The sequence below is a fragment of the Crocodylus porosus genome, unplaced genomic scaffold (assembly GCF_001723895.1).
Source record: "Crocodylus porosus isolate Cpor-Errol unplaced genomic scaffold, CroPor_comp1, whole genome shotgun sequence".
NCBI lineage: Eukaryota > Metazoa > Chordata > Crocodylia > Crocodylidae > Crocodylus > Crocodylus porosus.
In genome coordinates, this window is record NW_017728943.1 from 111,444,959 (window position 1) to 111,454,754 (window position 9,796).

At 45.8% G+C, this 9,796-nt stretch overlaps 1 protein-coding gene across 2 annotated transcripts in view; it reads left to right on the plus strand.

Annotated features, from left to right (window-relative positions):
* The window catches only part of AGPAT4 (1-acylglycerol-3-phosphate O-acyltransferase 4), a 128,723-nt gene extending 120,693 nt beyond the window's left edge, over positions 1 to 8,030 (plus strand). For both annotated transcript variants that reach the window (XM_019549989.1, XM_019549990.1), the window contains exon 9: positions 7,242 to 8,030. In XM_019549989.1, the coding sequence (XP_019405534.1) occupies positions 7,242 to 7,333 (92 nt within the window). In that variant the 3' untranslated portion in view covers positions 7,334 to 8,030. The remainder of the gene's footprint in view (positions 1 to 7,241) is intronic.
* Positions 8,031 to 9,796: the final 1,766 nt, after the last annotated feature.

Genomic DNA, 9,796 nt, shown 5'->3' on the forward strand with positions numbered 1-9,796 from the left:
GGCAGACACTTAAGCTTTTCAAGCAGTTCACATCAGGTCCGCAAGTTAACGTGGCTTTGAACTGCAGAGTAAATATGGAAGACTTTAATAGATCAACCTAAAATTCTCTGTGTTGCTTACAACAATGGCTGTGTTGTGGAAGCTGGAGGCTAGGCGGGGAAAATATTTGTTTATAATAATTTTTTAAGTAATATTTACTACTAGCTAGGTTGTACCTCTTCTTTGAGCTCAACCTGTTGCATGGAGCAAAATCATGTTTGTTTGCCCAGACTAGCTATTGTATCCCTTTAAGTGAGTCCAGCGAGCCAGCACCTTACTGAAGAGAGGACTGCAAGTGGCTCTGTAGATTGGTCAGCTGGTTTGTGACCATTGTCAGCAGCTCAGAGCTCAGCTTCTTTAAGTCCTAAGGAGCAACCTCATCCAGATTGTCACCCTTCTCTTCCATTGCTTTCCCATTGTTTTCCTGGGGGCCAGTTGGCTAAAGATTGTCATCAGAGGTATCTATTTGCAGCAAATTAGGTGGACGAATCACTTGTAGCCTGCAGGTACCTTCCCCTTTAATGAGAGAACAAGTTCCCATCCATGCAGGTACTTTATTTTAATAATCTTAAATATGACTAAGTTACAGCAGAGCTAGAAATACTCAATGGGGGAAAACAAACTGTTTAGGGGAGCATCATAGAAAGAGAACAATGAAAATATCTAGAAAGAACCCAATTTGAAAGTGTGGCTTGGAATAGAACTACAAGTATCTGAATTTGCAATGAAAGGCCTTTTGAGTTGCATTTTTATTTTTTGCTTGTAACTCAGTGGACTGCACAGGCAACAGTATTCACTGAATTCTGTCTTGGATTCCAGGAAAGCAGTGACTTGGAAGGTTGAGGACACCGGTAGAGTAACCTTTCCTTTGAAGGAGCAGCCCATTGAACCATTGCTGTTCTTAAAAAATCTGATTTCTGTGGTTTACATCCATAGGTGTACAAAAAAAAGAAAAAAAAAAAGAAAAAAAAAAAAAAAAAGCTTGTTTAGGAGCTGATATAGTAGCATGGTTTAGCACTGGTTGGATAGAGCAGGGTTCAACAACCTTCAGCCCACCAAATAACTTGGATATGCCCTGAAAAGTAGCTGGGACCTTGGCAGCAATTTTGTGGCAGTGGTGGCTGCGAGATGACAATCAGTGTCCCGCCTTTCATGCAAGCTGCAGTAATTTGGGCCACTACTCCCCCCCCGGGTCTTCAGAATTGTGTTGTGATAAATGTGTCTTAGTTTGGAACATCAAGGCTCCTTCCCCCTGCTTTAGGAAGCAAGATTTGTTTTGCATTTATCTTCTTTTATTTGGCCACATTTATAGCTGCAAAGGAGATTTAGACTAGCTTCCAGGCATAAAGTACACTTTGTAGGTCTGGAAAAGAACTGGATACAGCCTGAGCTAAACACCAGTTAGAACAACTACTCTTGTCCCCATAAGGATTTTTCATCAGCTTTTGTTTTTAAGACTTTCATTGTCTGTTTAGTTTTGGAATAAAAATTAGTCTGGGTGGGGGCGGGGAGGGAAGAGATGAAAGCTTGCTTACAGAAGGCATGTTTATAACATCAAATTTAGAACAAAGAGGCCGTATTGGAATTGGCCACTGGCCCCTTGGGTGCTGTGTCCTGTCTAGCCTAGACAATAATAGCAAGTGTAAGAAGGTTCAGGTCGGAGATGCACCTTGCAATTTCTTCCTAAGCTCATCACCTAGTTTATGCCCTGAGTTGTGAGAATCATACAGTCCTGTTTGTCTGGGTATTTGCATTCATCCAGACAAATGTCCTGTTTTTTTAGACTCCTCTTAAGTGCGGTGCCTCACTGGCATCGTAGGGCGAACAAATTGACAATTGAGCTGTTGCTGGATGTAAAAGATTTTTCATCTGCAGCATCTGGAAAGGACAATTCACAGCTGAAAGCCGGGCAGCCAGTCGCTAAGTACCTAAAAGCATATTTAAAAATCTGCATTAGTGGCCTAAGTCTCAGTCAGTCATTTTCTCCTCCCCCTTTGGTGCTGGACTGCATTGTTTACTGAACCTTTACAAACCAAGTTAGCATAGTAGCTGGGATTTGGGTATTCCCACGCTTTCTCCCCACTCTTCCCTCCACTCCAAAATGAGATGATCGTGAGATACGTGAATCCGCACGCCCCGTAAGAACTGGAGTGCACGCCCATCTGGCATACTCTTTTAAGACGAGAGGTGTAACAAGTAACTTTGGGGTGCCCTGGACTCAAGGGTGGCAGGGGGCAGCATGGGTTCTCTGCACACAAGCTATTGCTGCTGCGGTGCGGCATGGACCCCCCCCAGGGGCTGCAGTTCTGGTGTGCTTTAAATCAGCACCTGAGGCTGATGCCTGCCCCTGGTTATGCCGTACCCCAGTACAGAAGGCATATGGCCTGATGTATGCATCTCTGTGCCTTCACATATCTTAGTCCAGTCCTGTGGCTGTGTAATTGGACATTTGTCTATCTATGATCCAATACTGTGACTAAGCTGTTTAACTAATAGGCTGCTTTTTACCTCCCAGATTGTAAAGCTCTTAGAATAAGTCCTCCTGGGGAGGCAGGGAATGGCATGTGGGATTACCTGTGACTTCCCATGCATTTGTGATGCACCCTCAAGTTGTACCATACATTACTGGTGGCTGTAAGCAGGTTTTCAACACCTTGGTGAACTTCCAGAACCCAGTCTTTCATGTTTAACTTGGGCAAAACTGTATCTGACAGTTTTGCCCAAGTGGGAACTAAGGTCCAACACTGGGCCTGCATAAATGGGTGTTTTAACTCTTGAAGCAACTGCTGCATTCCCTAAAGAGGGTAAGGAATCAACCTTGGTCCTTTCTTTGCACTCTGCCCATAGACTGACTGTGTGAGGGGGACTGGACAAGCTCCCCCTTCCCCCATGCTGCCCTACACCATTAACAACCAAATTGTGATGCATGTCTTTAGAGGTAAATGGCTGTAGAGCTTCTCCCCCTGCAGCTCGCTGCCGCACTGCGTCCTGTACCTCCTGACTGCATGAATAAAGCTTCTGAAAGGGAGCAGAGAGGTGGAATGAGACAAAGCTAAGGCTGTGCCCATACCCTCACAACAGCAGCTGTTCAGCAACTATTCTTGTGCCACATTGCTTGCCGTTTCCCTCCTCCCACGTGTCCCCATTGGGCCTTGTTAGATGAGTTACCATAACGTTGATCAGGTAGTGTAAATTTGAGGTGTCATTGGGCCAAATCCGGCATTGATGTTCTTCATTGCTTCAGGAAGAATTAACTGAGCAGAATTTGGTTAAGCTGCTTGTACATGGTTACACGGAGAAGTTGGGGACTAGGGACTAGAACCGTAGAGTCCTAACCGGAATTGCCATATTACAGCATCTCACCTGTGCTGGAACCATCTTTGCAGGTTCAAGGAGGTCATCTCTCTGGCTTCATCCCTGTAAGATTAAACAGCCCCATAAATGGAATGAATCAGATCTGAATTCATTCTGACCTTCTCTTTGAGTACAGATTAACTATCTTTTAGGGCATGTCCAGATGGCTAATTTGCAGTGCAGGGGGTTATTCTGACACTGGGAGATTCCAGTGTAAAAAAAATCCACACTAGAAAAAAGCGAATCAGCAGACATGGTGGCAGTGTGCGCCACCCAAAACCAGAGGCCTGGCTGGTCAGAGCCATGCTCTGGCTGCCAGCCAGGGTCCCTGCTGGATTGCCACCTCTAGAGCCCCAGGAGGCCCCCAGGTGCTGGCCCCAGCCTCCTCTACCCCACCCAGGGCAACTTGCTGTGCACCAGAGCGCATGTGCACAGGCGTTCCCTGGGGACAAGTAGCAGTATCACATATTGTGCCTTTGCTATTTGTCCCTGGAAAAATGCACATGTGCTCTTGTCTGGATGTGCCCTCAGTGTCCATTCTCTTGTCCAAGTACTTTTCTCTGTTTTGATTTGCAATCAAAGGCTGCCCTGCTCCCCATGAGATGCACAAGTCTATCAAATGATTTCTTCCTTTTAATTTTTTCACTCCCAAGGAAGGGTACGTTGCAAGCGTCTGTCCAGCCCTGAGATAGATATCTGTCCTGAAAACTTTGTATTATAGCTTACCTTTTTTCCCTCTAATTCTGGGTGAGGAGGAGTCCAAAAGCACCTTTCCACGTGTCCATCCCAGTGGTTAATACTTTGACTTGCCTGGGCATTCCTATTTCTGTCTTTTGCATTTGGTACAACCTGTTTGACTAGCCACGGCCTCAAAAAGCTTGCCTGGGATTTAAACAGGGAGAGTCATTCATACTTTCAGCATCTACATGTTTTAGGGGCTCCTTTTTATGCAACAGGATTATAATTTATTCATTACTTAGCAACTCCTGGGAACCATTATTGGCCATTTTTCACCTACTGGAGCAAAAGCAGATGCTGAATACTCTCTTCAGAGAAGACCAGTTATATTTTTAATTGCCTACAGTGTAGTCGTTTGAGTGAGCTTAACTGTAGCATGGCCAAAAGGGAGCCATAGTCCATTTTGCAGGTGTCTCAGTGAGAGATGAATTGATAGTATAGGGAAGGATGTTAGGAGTTCCTTGCCTGCCTCAGATTGGTGCAAAAACAAGAGCATCACTAATTTATGAGCAACCTGCTCAGTATTTATAGGTCTTATCAACCCTCACTGAAGACCCTCGAACTTCCTTGGGACTCAGTGGGTATGGACTTGGCTTTTAAGAGCATGTATCTGTTTAAAAAAAACATAAATAAAATATTGTGCATGAGTGCGTGCAGATGTGTCTGTCTTTCTCTTTCCCTTTCCCTGCCCTCCATTCCCCTTCTCTTCTCCTTTGCCTTTCTCTTTCTCCAGGACTCTGCTAGTTGTCACCTTGATGAAGGCTTGAATATAGTAAGTGAAATCATTTGAGCTTTGGTTGCCCCTTAGCCTTCAGGAAATTGCGCATGGTGGGGCTGGCTGGCACAAATGGGATAGATGCGTGCTGTGGCACCTAGTTTGTCATCTGAGAACACCCTGCGTTTCTGGTGAGGCACTGTAGTATGTCATGCCCTTGAGAAGCAAAGGAAACCATTTGTAACCAACTGGATGCCCACACTTTTTTTTAATTAAATGAAAATGCTTTTGATGTTTGCTCCATCCTTCATCTTGTCGTATAAGGGCGCACCTGCTGCAGCTCTCCTGTTGCCAAGCAATCTTCAGTGGGGTTGTCTGAATGGCAGAGAGGCTTCTGCTGTGCCCAGCTCCCAAGTAAAAGTGCTTTGCAGGGGTGCTGGAGATGGCTCCCACCCATGAGAAGCGGGCAGGAGTTGGTCATGGATAAGGACCTTTAGTGGGGGAGAATGCAGAAGTGGTTGGGCTTGGCTGAACAGGATATAACGAACTCCTCCTTTGCAGGGCTGAGACTAGGTATTATTTAGCAAGTGGTGATGTTGACTGACTCCTGGTAGCAGGTCAACAACCTACCAGCTTTTTTTTTCTTTCTTTGTCTTCAGGAACCATCTAAACCAGTTGTTTTCAATCTGTGGTCAGCAGACCCTTTGGGGTCTACAGACTGTATAAAGGGCCTGCAAAAGATGACTATGATCAAGGAATAATATGTAAATATCCACATGTACAATTCAAAGGGATCTAGCACCTCCATTTGAAAGGGGTCCACAGATGAGAAAAGGTTGAAAACCATTGATCTAGGCCAGCAGTTGGCAACGTTTTTCCAGGCAGAAATAACCCAGCTCAGGGCAGTCGGGCCAGCCACCACTGCCACTTCTCCCAGGCACTTAAGTGTTGCACCACAAAGGCAGCACCCCCTTTCCTCTCCCCTCCATCTCTGCAAGTTGGATCCAGCCTGCAGGCTTTTAAGAGGCAATACTAAGTCTGGGCTTGTTTTTTTTTCTGTAGTCATAGTGACTGTCCCACATGGGCTTCTTTGCATGGCTGTCCTGTACACTTGAGCAGTCCCTCAGCCTGCCTCCCCCAGTGTCTTCCTTTTGTTGGGCACTGCCTGATAGCTGGAATTTCTTCCTCTTATGTTGTGCAGGCACCTGTAGGGTAGGGCAGACTTGGAAACTGTAGGAAATAGCTTTTTGTTGTTATAACAAAGGGAAATGTTGCATAATGAGTCCCCCAGTAAAAGACCACGTGGAACAAAGGGCACCTGTTTTCCTCTGATGCTGGGGATGTTGTACAGAAGCTTGACCCAGCTGCAAGAGTCTTGCTGTCCATTATATTGGTTGCCAGTCGACTGGAGAAGGCAAGGAGGTTTCGGTCACCAGCATCAACTCAGCCATGCTCAGCTGCAGCAGTAGTGTGGTCTCCAGGGTTGAATGACCCTGTGAAGCCAGCATTGTGGCCTCCTATATCCAGATCTCATCTCATTGTAGAGGGAGGGGATAGGCTACTTGAGCTGTTGGTTATAGTGACAACCTTAGGAATCTTTTTAGTGTGGCCCTTGCTAACGAACCATCAAAGAATACCTAGCAAACACCACCCATACTGGAGCAGTCTTAGCAAAACACTCGTACTCAGCTAAACCAGTTAAGAGACCGCAGCACTTGCTTTTTCTTTCCGGGTAATGGAGAGCATAGATAGATATTCTTGAAAAATGATTTCATTGTGTTTTTGTCAAGGGAAAAGAGAGGAAACCAAATAAAAGTTCCCTTGCAGCCTACACGGTGCAGATGACCATGTGAATCTACTTGGCCAGTCAAGTGCTCACAGTGGAGTAAAACCACAAAACGGAAAAACAAGCCCCAAATGGACCTTCCTCTTGACATGTGGTCAGGGCTTTGGTGTACAAGCAAGTGCGCCAGCAATGATGATGTTCCCCATTAGACCACTCCGGCTGCTTATATTATCAAATGCCTGGTGGGCTGCTCACAAGGCCGGGGTGAGCTTGCTATGCTAAGAAGCAGGAGAGCTGGTTTCTCTTTCTGCCTCCTGTCCCTGGGTCTGCTGTGTGACTAGGCAGGTCATCCTACCTTTGTGACTGTTAAATGGGAGTTAACGATCTTTGCCTTCCTCCGACCTCTGGCTGGAGACTGCTGTAGGATGAGTGTTGTTAGGAATGCTGCATCACCATGCTGCTAATGTCAACACCACTCTCATTTTTATAACCTGATCTTTGTGGCTTGTATATTTTAATTGCTCCTTAGCTGACACGGGTGTTTCGGGTTTGTTTGGTTTTTTTTTTTTGTTAAAATAACTTCCTGTCCTTCGCTCCCTCTCTTTGCAGCTTCTGTTGGTGTCCGATGGATGATTGGGGTGACAGAAATCAACAAGGGCTCTACCTATGGCAACAACGACAACAAGCAGAAACACAAGTAATAGCTCCAGAGACTGCTTCAATCCAAAGGGAACAGATGCAACTTCTGAAAACTTTAAAGTGCATATCATGGTCCTTCAAGTGAGAGGAAGGCAGGATGAGGTGAATGGCTGCTGTAGTAACCTGAATTTGTGCTCTTTATTTCTACTTCTTTCCCTACTCTAGGGTTTTGACCTGGAATTTCACAGTTGGTGAGACATGCACTTGTTCCAATCCCCTTTTCACACTGGGTTTGGGTGCATCTGCTTTGGTTGGTTTCGTATGACATCTCTTGTAGGTTGAGGAAAAACATGCATCTAGCTTGAGTATGGCAAAAGGCTCACCTGGGCATTGGCCTGGGGGTGACGGCAGGCTCTTCTCAACCTGCTCTAAAGAATGGCACACTAGGTCAGAGGAGACTTCATTGCCAGAAGATTAAGATGGATGCCTGTTTACAGCTAGACTGTGCATTCACAATGTAATAATGTCACTGTTAAATACAAGGTGATGCTTCACTTGGTTACACTACAGTCTGACTGAAACAACCCTGCTGGAGCAAAACAGTTTCAGGAGTTCCTCTGTATGTATAAAGCCTTCATATCAGATCCATAAACCAAGCTTCTGCTGCAGTCGGGCAAACGAGGGAGGAAAGAAAGTGTGTAAGAGTCTGTCCGTGCTTTTCAGTTGCGTCATAGGAACTGGAATTGGGCTTCAAGTATATTCAGCACAAGTCACGTGTTCAGACTGTTCTCTCACTGTTCCAATGACCAGTTTTGGACTAGCCTGAGCCCACTGGCACACTAACTAGGAATAGGAGGAAGGCATAGACTGAATACTACTGATACAGGTGAAACCACCTAGTTCCTAGCTTGGAAAAGACTTTTAAATGCATGGAGGCACTGCCTGCAGCAGTAGAAGAGGAACCTAACAGCAGGCACAGTAACAAAGCAACCATAAGTGTGCATTTAAAAAACCAAACAAAAACATTGCCCACTCCCCCCTCTATATCTGTCTCTTCTGTTGCTTCTTTGGGGTATACATTAATTTTCCATTTGGTCCTGTAAGGTGGTGGGGGAAGGGTTGGTTTCAGCTCCCAGAGCAGTCCATGATGGAAACCTCCTAGATTTCAATTTGAACAAAGTCCAACTTTCTTAAAAGATTCATCAATTTATAGCCCCATCCTTACTAGCTAAAACAGGCTATAAAACCCGTTTGTTTGGGTTTTTCTAAGCAAAACAACTCATGGAAATATTTTCATCAGTGAGCTTTCTACAACAAATGAATACCTTTAAATCAAGCTCCTTGAGGGAGCTGCACTTCTTACGGATGTTGGAAATAAACTTTTCTAGGTGGGAAAGAATGGCAATTAGTTGTTTACAGCTGTTGAATGTGTTGCATGCAGTTGTTCCACCTTCCAAAAGACACAGCTGCTTTGGGTTGAATTATTATGGCCAGAGGATACAAGGTGACAGTGCAAAGACTTTTGAGGACTCTTAGTTAAGACAACTAAGTCTGCTTAGTTTGCTATCACCAAAGCAGAGGGTAAAATACCTTTTTATGATGAAAAAAGTAAGTTAGAAAAAAAAATAGCAAAACAGTGCAGTACCTGCCATGAACTAAGCATTTGCTGTTCAGTGTCTCCTAACACCTTGGGAAGAGCCACTGTAGTGCTGTCATCTCCCTAATATTAGGTGGCAGTTTATGAAGGGAGCAACATAACTGAGGGGCTAGTGCTGATCTTAATCTTGCTGATGCTGGCTTGGAATTTTTAAAGGGCTATAGGCTGTACAGGAGGGACAAGATAGGAAAGAGGGGTGGGGATGTGGCACTCTATATTAAGGAGGAATACACATCCTCGTTAATAAGCAAGGAGTCAGGGGAGGGGCACGCTGAAGTGCTTTGGGTTAGAGTACAAGGCAGTCAAGGGGAAAGGGACTTAATGGTGGGGGTCTACTACAGACCTCCCAACCAGGGAGAAGATGTTGACCAGGAATTCTTGGGTCAGCTCACAGAGGTAGTGAAGGCTAAGGATGTGGTATTCACGGGGGACCTGAACTTCCCGGACATCTGCTGGGAAGAGCAGTCAGCCAGGTCTGAACGCTCACGTAGGTTCTTTTCCAGAGTGCAGGACCTCCATCTAACCCAGGAGGTGCACAGCCCACCAGGGGAGACGCCTTGTTGGACCTAGTGCTGGCCACAGGTGATGACCTGGTAAGGGGGCTGCAGGTGCTTGACCACCTGGGCAACAGTGATCATCGCCTGCTGGAATTCACCATCCAGCGCAAGGTGGCAAAGGCATGCAGTAAGGCAGTGGCCCTAGATTTTACGAGGGCAGACTTCAACGAGCTAAGGAGGATAGTTGGAGAAGCGCTGAGGTCCCGGGGGGAGCCAGGTGTCCAAGGAGAGTGGTTGCTCCTTAAGGAGACGATCCTCCAAGTCCAAAGGAAGGTAATCCCAATGAGGATCAAAGGGAGCAGGAGAGCACA